The sequence below is a fragment of the Erigeron canadensis genome, chromosome 4, assembly GCF_010389155.1.
Source record: "Erigeron canadensis isolate Cc75 chromosome 4, C_canadensis_v1, whole genome shotgun sequence".
In the NCBI taxonomy this organism is placed as follows: Eukaryota; Viridiplantae; Streptophyta; class Magnoliopsida; order Asterales; family Asteraceae; genus Erigeron; species Erigeron canadensis.
Window position 1 is genome coordinate 43,042,128 of NC_057764.1, and position 13,326 is coordinate 43,055,453.

The window sequence follows — 13,326 nt, forward strand, 5'->3', positions numbered from 1 at the left end:
TTGATTCGTCTGATGTCATTGAACTTTTTTTAGTTTGCCAAAAAGTCTGTGAAGATCTGTTTTACAGTTTTTAAATAAATAACAAATCAAATCAACGCTAGATATAAGATACATGATTTCATTCAATGTGGAATTTAGAGTAAATGACATCATTTTAAACATTGGATATTCAGTTTCACCCTTATATGATTAAACCATCAAGTAACATAGTTGACCAACTTTTAAAAATTAAAAAATAATTACTCGTATATAGTAACAATTAATTAATGAAATATGTTATCAAATCAATTGTTTCTTTAACAATAAGTGACAAGTCAATGAGTACCGGTGATAGTTTAGTCTGTTTTCCTGTATTTCTAACAGTTGTTCATAGCCCATCCCCCACACCCACTGTCTTATCTGTGTGTCTAAGATATAGTAAGTGTTGTCACAACTTTACTAGTTCATTATAATATTTTAGTAAGTATATTTAGTTACAATTTTTACCATAGAAAACTTCAAAACAGTGATATAACTTGAATATCAAAGTTTTTGTAGGTAAAAATGATAAATATGTTTAAAAATTAATGAGAAAATCTATAAACTATCACTAACTAAAGCTATTGAGAAAATTCAACAATAACAAAAAAAAAAAAAAAAAAAAAAAAAGTTTGAAATAGAGATATTGAAAAATTACTTTGAAAACTTGAGTTTTAACTTAGACGCTTGTATTTGGATTTGTAATAAATTTAACCAATTGGAGAAAATAACTTAAACAAATAATGCTTTGTTTAAGAATATGTTTAAAGGATATCTGATATATTTTTTTTTATAGCTAGAGTTTTTTTCAAACTTAAATATTGTAGTTAGGTGAAATTGTCTAATTTATTCATTGTAAAAATCCAATATATTTTATTTATTTTTTTGGTTTCCTATATATTTTCTGACTTTGCTGCTTCTAAAATATAAAATACGAGTATTTAAATAGAACTATCGGTCATTGTTTTCTTGTTGAAAACTGGTACCACTTTCCCTTATGTCAAATCCATGCTTTTGTCTCATGACTCCAATCTTTAAAACTTAAGTGATTTGGATACTTTTAAAATTAAAGATGGTGTTACAATATTGACTTAACATATTAATCTAAATAATCTCTTAATAATAAGATGACAACATGCATATATGTTCCCTTCCTTGTCCACTCTATTCACTTTACCATGTTCCATTAATCCCATCTTAGTAGTAGTATTAAACTAATCCTTTAAAAAGATTTATAGTTTAAGTAATAAGAATAATAACTGATATTTGGTACATCACAGTATAAAGTATTGACAACATATGGTATAGTAACATGAAAAATAATCTTAGTGATGTTCTAATCAATTATCATCCAAAAACCATAACCCATGACAAGGCAAAGGCATGAGAAATGCTATAGAGCTGATGGGTAGATTGATAAAAAAACGATAATTTTTTTGGCCGCACTTTGCGTTAGGCTAATCGGACGAGGTAAGCAAGTCACAAGCTTGACTTAAGTTATAAATGCTAATACAGCTTGATCTTAACCAGAGTTACCAAACGATGCTTTTAACTAAGGTGTAACTCAAAAAATCCGAACACAAAAAATATTCAATTAGAAAGGCTGCTAAATTAGCACGCAACTATATATCTCAATTTATCTATACTATATTATAAAACAGATTTTCTCTATATTTTCAACAATGAACTAAGAATTTTCAATATTGATTTTAAATACTTCCCCAAAATACCCCTCCTATCTATTATATATTTATCTAAAATAACTATAATACCCCTTCTTTTTCCTCAAATCTCAACCAATCATCTTTTTTCTCTCTCCTCCATAAATCATTTATTCATCCAATTCATTCAAAATCTTTTATCTCAAAAACCTATAAATTATAAAAATTGTATGGGTGTTCTTAAAATTTCATGCTCTTTCATTAGAGATGTCATTCGATATACTTTCGACAAATTTTTAAATCCGAGGGCAGAATCCGTACGGCTAAGGCATTTGACTATCATACTTTATGACATATCAACTCCTATAACCTATCATACTTTATGACCTAGGTATCACCCCACCATCTCACCGCCACAACGTGCGGGTACTTGCTCTCGTGGCTTCTAACGAATGAGAATTGATTGTTATTCACGTTTAAATAATCCAGCGAATGGGAAGTGATATTGAATATTGTTATATGTATATTTGGTACTTCATCAAGAGTATTAGCGAAAAAAGATTTTGTTGTTGCTCATATCCCATGATGTAGTGCTAATACAAATAAGAATCATTATTAAAACATGACAAACAAATCAGCTGGAATAGCTCAGTTGGTTAGAGCGTGTGGCTGTTAACCACAAGGTCGGAGGTTCAAGCCCTCCTTCTAGCGATTTATTCTTTTTAAAACATTTTTTAAGAAAGTTTATTTTGTAATGTTTGGTGACCAAACTTTATTGTCAATGATTGTTGATACAGCTGGGACAACTTATTTGCTTTGAACACAACTTTTCGGCTTATAAACACGTAGCACTTTTATCATTTTTGTAACGTTTGTTGCCGGTTTAAATGTATAGATGCCAAACAGGGCTAAAAACAGTAAACCATAGAGCTTGACAATGTATATCAACACCACGGCTTTGAAAGTTTATCGATGACTAAGTACGATAGACATTGTCTTGTGACCAACACCATTTTTCTTATTCAACAATAAAGACTTCAACATACAACTTTGCCGGTTAAAAAGTCAACTTATGATACCAAAACCACTCGGCCAGTCTGCCTACAACAGATTCCTAATTGTGTGCAGCAATAAGACCACAATGAACCAATGGCGATGACCATTGTTAGTATCATCATCATCACTTGTAGTAGTAGTAAACGCTAACGCCACCTACTTACCACTGAAAAGCCCATGGTGTTTCTACGAAAGACGGAAAACATATATCTGAATGGAAGTTAAATACCTATATTTTCCAGATGAGTAATGCACAAGTATAGAATGTAAACTCATAGTAACATACTACATTATGAAAGGAAAAAGCTATCAAGCAAGGTGAACAGGGAAAAAAAAAATTGGTGTAATGCTCTCCATAGCTGCCATTCTCAATAAGAATACGTCGGCCATGGCTGATCACCATGGGTGTTAGCCAGGAACCTGTATCTAACGCGTTTGATTAATTAAAAGAGAAAGTGGATCACCAAAATAACCAAAAATATATAACTTAAATCTCTAAAATTCTTGCAATAACTTCAAATAACAACATGGTACATCACATCTTATGATAAATAATTATTTATAAAGAAAACAACAATGGTTCAAAATCATTTCTACAATGACCTCAATTGGTTCAAAAGTTATGCTAAACGAAATCTATTTCGGCTGGGCTATAGAACCAAAGTTCTACCAGTAACAGAATTACAACCTGGTAAGAACTAAGAAACGTAATTTTATTAAGCTGTGATTCTGAACCGACCCTTGGCGATCCTCCTAGCAATCACTCGCCTACCTCCCTTGGTTGCTTTTCTGCAAAATTTTAGAAGTTTGAGGCTAACAGTCAACATCACAAAATGCGAATACAGGGTTTTTTATCCCAAGAGTGTAAGTTACAGATGCATACAAAATTAAAATTTACTTACCGAGCAAGGTAACCATGAACCCTTTTGCGTCTGAGGTTGCTAGGCTGGTATGTTCTCTTGATGCACAACAATGGCTCACTTGAAGAGGTATCATCTCCTGTAGCAAGATATACCAGCAGAAAACTTAGATACAAAGAAATAAGAGATAGAAGCTAGTCGGGATAAGTCCCTTGAGGATTGGTGCATATCAGAATTAGAAACGATAAAGTGCAAGGATGATAACCTGTCAAAACCTCACAAAATAGCAATACGGTAATCAGTACTGACAGGCTATATGTTTTTGACATTTAGCTGAATCCATTGATACAGAAGTGATACAATCTAACCTAGAGTCGGTTGAATCACTAAAATCTATAGTAATCTTTTTACATCTAAGTTGAAAGTAGACATTTTTCTCTAATATTCACTTCATTTCTTTAACAGCTACACTATCACACATCAGAATTTTGAGCATATATATGTGTTTCTTTTCTTGCAATATAGCCATTCATTCCCTGGCAATGTATCGAAAACCATTGAAAAAAGATGTGAACTTGTAATTTAGGTTTATTAGGAATTAACTTGATGGTAAAAGATGGAACATTATCTAATATCCAACAAAATGAACTTACATTCAAGTATGCATAATGTTCTATACACAGATTTTATTTCCAAGGCAAACCCATCAAGCTGAGTAAACAGCCACGTCAAATGATGACCACAGCATTCACACACCCAAAAAAAACTGAGGTTTCTTTTTAGCTCGGTATAGATTAAACAGGGATCTTTCAAAGCCACGTTTACACCCATATTAGAAGTTCCAATATAACACAGTCTCCAAAACCATCTAGGCAGCACGCTACAGAGCTAAAACATAGTTCAAGCTTCAAGCTCTACCTAATACACTATCTATATAGTTCCAAGTCTGAAAAATTCACGTCACCAGACATTTCCAAATTCAAAGCCACATTTACAACTATTTCTTCAGAAATAGTGATGTTTTCATACTTTGCACTTGATCAAAGCTATAATAATAACATAAAGGGCCTTTAGTATCGCTTAGTATTCATTTTTAAAGCAGATAAACAATCCAAAACACTAATCTCCCCATTTCAAAAAACAAGAAGGCTACTGACTTATTCTTTCAGTAGATAAACACTTCAAAAAATGTGATCCCTCTAAACTTCACTAACATCTTGCAAAAAAAACAGTAAATTAATAAACTTTTTCCAATATCAAATACATTCACTATCTTCTATAATCTTACATACCTACTAACAACTAAATGACTTTGAACACCCTTTTTATGGATGCAAAATATACACAGTTTGTTCTTACACATCGATATATCTATATCTACACAAATCATAACAAACCAACATTTCAACTATTCATAAAAAATCTACAAAAAAAAAAAAGATGAACATTTTACCATGTATAAACAAATTATTAAAAAAGGGTAAAATTAATAATTACTAATTACCATCAGGAAGGAAGAATCTGAGTGAGGGAAGCCCACATGGATACAAGAATCCTTCAGAAGAAGCAACCTTTTTTAGGGTTTCTGCTTCATTTTGGATCAACTTTTGATGATGGGTTTGTATAAAAGATGGAAACTGAAATGGGTTTGAAAGATTGGGTTTTATTTCAAAGATATTGGGAATGAGTTTGTGGGTCGGGTCTTGAGGACGAACTGAGTTTTTTATGAGGTTCATTAAGGATGCTCCGGTGCGAATTAGGGTTTTAGATGACATATTTCCGGTGGAAAAAGAGTGCGATTTAGGGTTGTTTCGACTGTGATCTCACTAAACTTTGTAGAAATGATTAAAGTTTTGGTTTGGACCTGGAAAGTATGAAATGTTTCAATATTTAGTCCTTTTGATTAATTTTATAATTCCATCCCATATCACTTTTATATATCGTCACGCTACTGATGGGAACCTCACGTACCATTTAGTCTAGGTGAATCTTTATCACTTAATAATACCTTAATTATTTTAATTTTGTCTTTCACAAGACTCGAACCAAAAATCCTCCTGAAAAATGGTAGCTGGTGGCCGCTGGGATTGTCACGCTACTTATAATTACCATCATAAATTAATAGCTTTGATTATAACATTGTACCACTTTTTATTTCTAATCGTCTTATATCTAAGTTTTGTAATCCATTTTTAAAAAATTACATATTAACACCTTAGAGAAATATATAAAAATGGTGCTCCAATGCATAGAGCGTGGAAAGTAAAACATATTATTGTTGTGCATCATGCATGCACATTCCCAGTTTCATATACAGAGTTGGCGTAAGGAAGTAAATTTTTAGTAAGTATGAACTTACCTAACTATCTATGTTTACTATCATTCAATCACTAGTTAGTCTACATGAACATACTTTTGAGACTTTAAATAATTTGTTATAGACGATATGGGTACCCGTGCAATACGGCGGTGGTAGTGGCAACGGGTGATATTAGTGGCAGTGGTGGTAACGATATGGTTATTAACCTAAAAGTAATTACATAAATGGTAATGTAGTTATTTTATGGTTAAGTGATGTATCTTTTGTAAATAACTTTATTAAGAATGTTATAGAGATATTAGGTAGAAATATTTAAATTAATTGATAAAGGAGATAGATAGTTTGGATAAATATGGGTGTAAAATATTTTAGGGATATATTGGGAAGATTTAGTGTCAGATTTAGGAATGTGTTGAAAATTAAAGGTATTTTTGGTATTTTAAAGGTAAAGAGTTGAAAAGGGGAAGGGTACTTTGTTTATTAATACGAGAACGGTACTCGCGCGTTGCGGTGATGATGGAGGTGGCGCCGGTGTCGGTGATGTAATGGCGGCGGCAATGGTGGCAGTGACGGGTGGTGGTGGCGGCGAGTTGTGGTAGCGGCGGTGGTGGCAGCGGAGATTGGTGGTGGTGGTGTCATCGTGAGTAGTGGAAGTTATTAATGTAATGTGGTTATGATGTATGGTATATCATGCATTTGAATTTGTACATGGTTGAAACTTAAAATTAATATTGAAAATTTAAGTTCAATGTTAAAAACCAAAAGTGAATTTGCTTTATAATATAGTACGAGATATAGTGTCAATGCGTTGCGGCGGTGAGATGGTGGGGGTGATAGGTTAAGTCATAGAGTATGATAGCCAAATGTCTTAACTGTATGGGTTTAAAAATTCGTCGAAAGTATATCGAATGACATCTCTAATGAAAGAACATGAATTTTTAAGAACACCCATACAATTTTTATAATTTATCGATATACGGTTTTTGAGATAAAAGATTTTGAATGAATCAGATGAATAAAATTATTTATGGAAGAGAGTGGAAAAAATGAGTGGTTGAGATTTGAGGAGAGAGAGAGATGAATGGTTGAGATTTAAGGGTATTATAGATATATTAGGTAGAAATGTTTAAATAAGTGAATAAAAAAAAGTAATTTAGATAGTTCAATTACTTAATTGAGATTTATAAAAAGAACAAAATATTTTATAAAATAGTATTAAAAATATTCGATAGTATAGATAACCCCTTTTTAAATCAGTCTTTTTTCAATCTATTGTGGATTGTTAATAGTTTGATAGGAAGTGGTACATATGCACTTAAATTATTTCAATAATATAGTTTGCACTTCAAATATTTCAATATAGTATATAAAGAGTTGTCTGTATTACATATATCACGTATACACAATATATATTTGGTTTGTAACAAATTATCAGCTAGACTACTAGAGTGATTGAGATCATAAGTAATTTAATCATATCAAAACTTTTGGGTGGAGTCAAGAGGGATTAGAACAGTTTAACCTCAAAGCTAGAATTGACCAAAGCTCCCAACTCTGTCAAACTATAATGCATCATTCTTAATTATTTTGGACATAACACAAAGTAAAAGTGTAATAATTCATGAAACTTCATGAGAGATAAAAGTAAAGGGAAACATAGTACATTAGTACATTACTAATAAGTAAAACAACATAAGAGAAAAGCAAAAGTGATTAAAGATGGGGGAAATTATTACCACCAAAAAGTGGACACAAAATCTTGTACATTATACACCAAACCATGATTTAGTTTATTGTTAAACAATCTTTTTGTTAATAGTTCATAAAATAGGTGTGATCAACACTTCTTTTTGATTTTTTTTTTTGATTTTTTTTTGACCATTTCACTACACAAGAGCAATCATTTTGCATTCTTTTTCCCAAGTTTAACTAGGTGATATACTTGGGCCAAATCATTATTTTGTCCAACAATCATGAAAAGATAGAAACAGCTATCCATCCATCTTTATGACTTCATCAATGACACCAACCACCTTAACAGAATTGTCAAGTCAAGATTTTCACTTTCACCCTTTATAAAGAGCAGTTTTGTCCATAAAGGGTCCTCAACAAATGTCACAATCATTGATATAAGGTGTATTTTCTCCATCATTTGGCAAATGGCAGAATCATTTACATAAAAAATATATATATAATTAAGGTTTATTTTCTCCATTTATACACCGCCACTTAGACACATTAGTTAACATCTAAAATTGTAATTAACATCACAAGAAATCCCAGATTAAAATTCTGCTGAGTACAATCTTTGGAATCCGATAGACAAGATTTGAAATAATCACAAGGCAGTGTATATATACTGTATATGAATGTAAAAGTCATTCTCTCTAAGCAACCTGAATATGAAATACTTTTTTCGTCTTGCAATTCATGCATTTTCTCCATACAAACACAAAATATATATATAATACATAAAAGATATATCAATAACCTTAAAATAGCAGTATATATATATATATCCTTTTAAACAAACTACAAAATTACAATTCAAATCAAAGTTACATTTGGAAGGAAAAAAACAAATATGAAACAAAAAACAATTTGGTGACAACTTTGTCAGCAAATAAATAATCAAAAGGCCATAAAGGTCTTTTAGAACATGCAACAATCTTTAGGGGGAAATATTTTTTCACCCAATATAAATTAAATTAAGTTAAGAAAAAATTCTAACTTGAGGACACAACCCAGAAATAATGTCACTTCCTTTAAATAATTGCTAAAAGTTTAAATTCCAGTTTGCACCTCCAAATATACACATACACGAGTATTGCACTTTAGTCATCGGTATGAACTGCATCAGAAATCCACTCCGATGCAGCTTTTTCAATGTCTGGGTCGATCAGTGTAGGAATAGAGATTGGAGTAACAGAAACCTGTTAGGAAAAAAAGCATCATTTGTTAGCATCATAATCACATTTCAACCTCTAGCCCAAACAAAATTGCTTCTACCATGCTTTATGATAATTGGATACTGGAATTAGTAATCAAGAAATATTCTGCCAATAATCTCACAAGTGTTCACTATGACTTCAAATCTCAAACCTAAGTATTTTCTGAATTCAATGCAGCACTTCTCAACATTCAAACTAAAAATCAAAGAGGGTACTTGTCGGAGAAGGTGATCAAGAGTTCAAGACACAAATTCGAAAAAATCATTTCATTGTAAAGGGGGTTTAGATACGCAGTTTGAAACTGATTATGTGATACTGTAATAGTGATACTATGCAGTCAAAAGACTCGGATCGTCAGCAGTTAAGAAGACTGCCGAATGTGTAGCATGAAGTTGTGATAATCACATAATCTATGGTTCTAGCAGCTAGCAATTCTGACTATCTAAGCAACTAACAAGTAAAACGACCAAAAAAGGACTTTCTATTATAACACTACCATTATAAATATTTTCTGATAATAATTTGTGAATGCACAATTTTTTTTTTTTATTATTTAGAAGTTTAGACTTTCGAAGATTATCTATTTCATAATATTAATAATGAGAAACACAGATGTGAAGCATTTAACATAAGTGAAAACAACGAGAAGTCGTTATATTTTTTGCATAAAATATCAGTCCTGCTACAGCCACAAGAAATTGATTATTTAGCCTGATAATCATGGCCAAATTCATTATCCAAACACTAATGGACATCAGTATAAACTAATGCACGTAAGCACTCAGGCAAATATACTTACAAATCCGTCTTGAAGTGCTCTAAAATCAAGATTCTCATCTGTGCCTTCCTCATTAGAGTCTTGAAACTACATCAGCAATTATAGATGTTTTTAGGTTTACAGGATTAAATAACACTAAAGGGGTGATCAGAGAGACAATTAGGATCTGGATTTATTCAATAGCTCAATGTTACTTACCTCTAGCCTGAAGTATTTAACTGTCCTAGTAAGGTCAAGTTTTCCAGATACCCCAACTGATTCAACAACCTCCAAGCTCTTCTTTTGTGAGTTTAACCGCCTAGCTGCACCCTGATCCATAACACAGCACATCAATTAATCAAAGATGCAAAGCAATCCTAATGTGCAATAAATTTGACAACTTTCTTATGAGCTGCTTACTGCTGCAGATGCATCTCGACCAAGCTGCGCAAGCTGCAAGCCCATGCCTGGTTGATTGGCCATAAAACGTGAAGCTGAAGGGTTCCTGTTGGCTGCAATTGCTTGCCAAATTGGTTTAGATTTGCTTAAACTCTTTTTTGTCAACTTAAATCCCTGTCAGCACGAGACATCACAAACAATGAGTAACAGTTTGCGGTGTCATTAACTGTAACGGAATTCCCATATGCTTTAAACTGCAATTACAAAACCTTGGCTACAAAATGATCGATCCACGTATCTATAGTGGCATATCCAGAATTCTTTTACCAAAGTCAAATAAAAAAAATTCAAGGCAAGAACTACAATTACAAATTTTCAATTCTTTCAGACTTAGAGAATGCCTATCAAGAATCTAAAAAGAAAACTACTTAACAAGTGCACAGATGGTACAACAAATCAATCACTTGTACACGTTTCCCACATATTCGACCTTTAAATTGTGTAGAAATGTAACTTGCATGAAGAATTGTGGCATGACACATGACTTCTAGATATCAACATTCTAAATGTTGGTTAAACTAACACTTAAAAGCATGGATGATTGATTAGATTTTCAAATTAAGGCGTGGAAAAATTGATAAGATCTCAAAAGTTTCTAATCTTTGAATTTTTAAGTGTGAACGTTTTCCTGTCTATATGTTATTACATCTAGGCATTCATAGGCTATCGTTATTTCTATAAACTTATCATTGTGGAGTATTTATTATCTCTCAATACTATTAATGTTGACATATTTATAGGCCTTTGCATCAACTTTAAAAACATCACATATTTGTACTGGTGACAATAACTATCTTGCATCTATTTCAAAATGAGACAAACCTTGTTCTCCGTAGGGGATGCAGGAACAGTTATATGCAATGAAGAACTTTTAGGGAAGACCCCTTTCTCTGCATCTCTAATGGCTGCTTTTATTACTGGCATACAAACCGACACAGCGTCCTTAAAATGACTTTCTTGACTTTCACCCTTTTTCCTGGATCAGATTAACATATGGTTCAATCTAAGATGTCCAACACATTAAGACTAATGATAAAAAGAGTGAATGATGAATAAGTGAGAACAATAAGCAACATTATTTTACCAGTCTAGGGAAACTGATAGCGATGCTATCCCACTAAATAAGGCTTGTCTAGCTCCAGCTACAGCACTCGAGGAAAACCTGCATACCCATAACAATAAGGAATTATTATAAAAAACAGGCAGCAGATTACTAATAAATTTAAACAGACAAAACTATCGAACAACTACTTAGTACTTACATATCATGGCCCAAGCTTGAACCTTTATTTACTCCAACAATCACCTGTATGTTCAAAATGCAAGCAATAAAAGTGAGTCGGATTTTTCCAAAAATAATGTCATTATTAACACCTAAGAAAACATACCAGTGTCGGCTTTGACCACGCAAACACTGCCCCAGATAATGCTAGTGAAACACAATCCACAGGGGTGCCTACATGAAATAATCAAAATCAAACGTTGATTTCATAATTCTCACAATATATAGAGAACAATGGTGTTAATCGTTGTCACATTCAGAATCTGAAAATTGCATCAAGTAATTAGTGACAAAACAAAAAAAAGAGCTTACCTGATATCTCATAGGCAGTGGCACCTTTAATTTCAGCAGAGGTTACCGCAATTGATTCTTGAAATGTAAACGAGTGGCCAGAAAATGATTTATCACTGCAAAATCAAACGAGTGGTATCAACAAACCTCAATATTTCATTCAAAAAAGTCCATTCTTTAATTCAAGGTTATCTAACTTTCAAATAAACCATCCGAATAAGCAGAAACCTGTTCTTTTCCAACAAAAAGTTGAAAATATACTAGAAAAACAGAATCATTATCAATAAAAACAGGATATTTTTTCTTTGCTTTTCGTGTGCACCGTTTTAGCATAAATCATTCAAAGATTCATGTCATAATCCAAAAAATTTAACATCTTTCAATAAAATCTACAAGTATATGCTTAGCCAACATTTGTATACATAATAACATAAATTTAAAATCTTTATACATAAACTTTAGAATCTTTCTACATAGATATAATATCTTCATATAAAAACTAAAGCTTTTTGACAACCGGTTTTTCGAATACGAAATAAGCCATATAAAAAAATAAAATACAATGAGTAAGACATATAAAACAAAATAAATCACATATATATAAGCAAAGAAATAGAGATAAAGATATATATATATCAAAAGGGTTATGGAGAAGGAAAATTTACAATTGAGGGGCGCAAACAGAGACATTGTAAAGACCTTCATCCACAAGAGCTTGAACAAGAAAAGTCAAACCAGGCGAATCAATGCCATCGCTGTTTGTGACAAATACAACTGGCTTTGAAGGATCATACTCAACCTCAACATTATTATTATTATTATTATTATTATTATTATTATTATCTGAAGAATAAGAAGAGGAAGATGTTTCATTGTCTTTCTTTGTATCATCGTCATCACCAACATTGTTGTTTGTCTGTTTGTTTTTTTTGTTGAGAGCATCTTGAAGATTCGAAACCAAACCCGGAGGCAAGAAGTTCCCTCTTTGGCTTGTCATCCTTCCTTTCTTTGAATGGTGGATTTAGGGGGAAATCAAACAAACCCTAGAGAGAGAAAGAGAGATAATGGGGGGAAAAAAAAAGAAAAAAAGTTATGATTAATGATGATGATGATGGGAAAGAAGAATGGATAGATTGAACGATTCAAACGGGATGGATGTATATAAAAAAAATATATAAATTATATTGGCGATGGAGATGTAATATAGTGAGTGAGAAGAGAGAGAGATGTAATATTTATATTTGGATGTGATTGGGAATGGGAGTGGGTACCACTGAATAAAGATAGAGAGAAACAGATATACGGTAGATTTATTTACAGTTTCTACAGGAAGGATAGATACTCGTATATAGAAAAAAGTACGTATACGTACATGTCATTTGGTTTCTAAAGTATTTGACCAAACATATTATACGAATGTCTTATACGAATGCCTTATCTTTATTACATATTACATATTTGTTTGTTAGTTTTCGTTTTGATTTTTTATATTTAATTTTTATTTTTTTCTTTTCTACTTCTTTTTATAAAAACATCACTTATATTAAAAATCATAGAGTTGATTAATAAGAAACTGAGATATTATTAGGTCATTCACTCTTCTAGCTATAACAAAGCTAGTTCTATTAAATATATGAGCGACATCATGTGAACCAACGTCTTGAGTCATGG

The 13,326-nt window shown here is 31.9% G+C and overlaps 2 protein-coding genes and 1 non-coding gene across 3 annotated transcripts; 1 reads left to right on the forward strand and 2 right to left on the reverse strand.

Moving 5' to 3' along the window:
* The first annotated feature begins 2,316 nt into the window (after window positions 1–2,316).
* TRNAN-GUU lies at window positions 2,317–2,390 on the forward strand. The gene has a single exon. It is a non-coding gene; the product is annotated as a tRNA-Asn (tRNA).
* Window positions 2,391–3,218: 828 nt separating this feature from the next.
* On the reverse strand, window positions 3,219–5,469 carry LOC122596204. Its single transcript, XM_043768739.1, has 3 exons — window positions 5,100–5,469; window positions 3,638–3,734; window positions 3,219–3,524 (listed from the first exon to the last, which is right to left on the reverse strand). Exons 1-3 carry the CDS (start codon window positions 5,368–5,370, stop codon window positions 3,452–3,454), a joined length of 441 nt encoding a protein of 146 aa, XP_043624674.1. The 5' UTR covers window positions 5,371–5,469; the 3' UTR covers window positions 3,219–3,451.
* A 2,933-nt stretch (window positions 5,470–8,402) lies between these two features.
* LOC122596203 (5'-nucleotidase SurE) lies at window positions 8,403–12,833 on the reverse strand. The gene is made up of 10 exons (XM_043768738.1): window positions 12,321–12,833; window positions 11,677–11,771; window positions 11,471–11,538; window positions 11,345–11,388; window positions 11,167–11,244; window positions 10,905–11,058; window positions 10,044–10,196; window positions 9,843–9,953; window positions 9,666–9,731; window positions 8,403–8,848 (listed from the first exon to the last, which is right to left on the reverse strand). Exons 1-10 carry the CDS (start codon window positions 12,650–12,652, stop codon window positions 8,750–8,752), a joined length of 1,200 nt encoding a protein of 399 aa, XP_043624673.1. The 5' UTR covers window positions 12,653–12,833; the 3' UTR covers window positions 8,403–8,749.
* Between the last annotated feature and the right edge of the window lie 493 nt (window positions 12,834–13,326).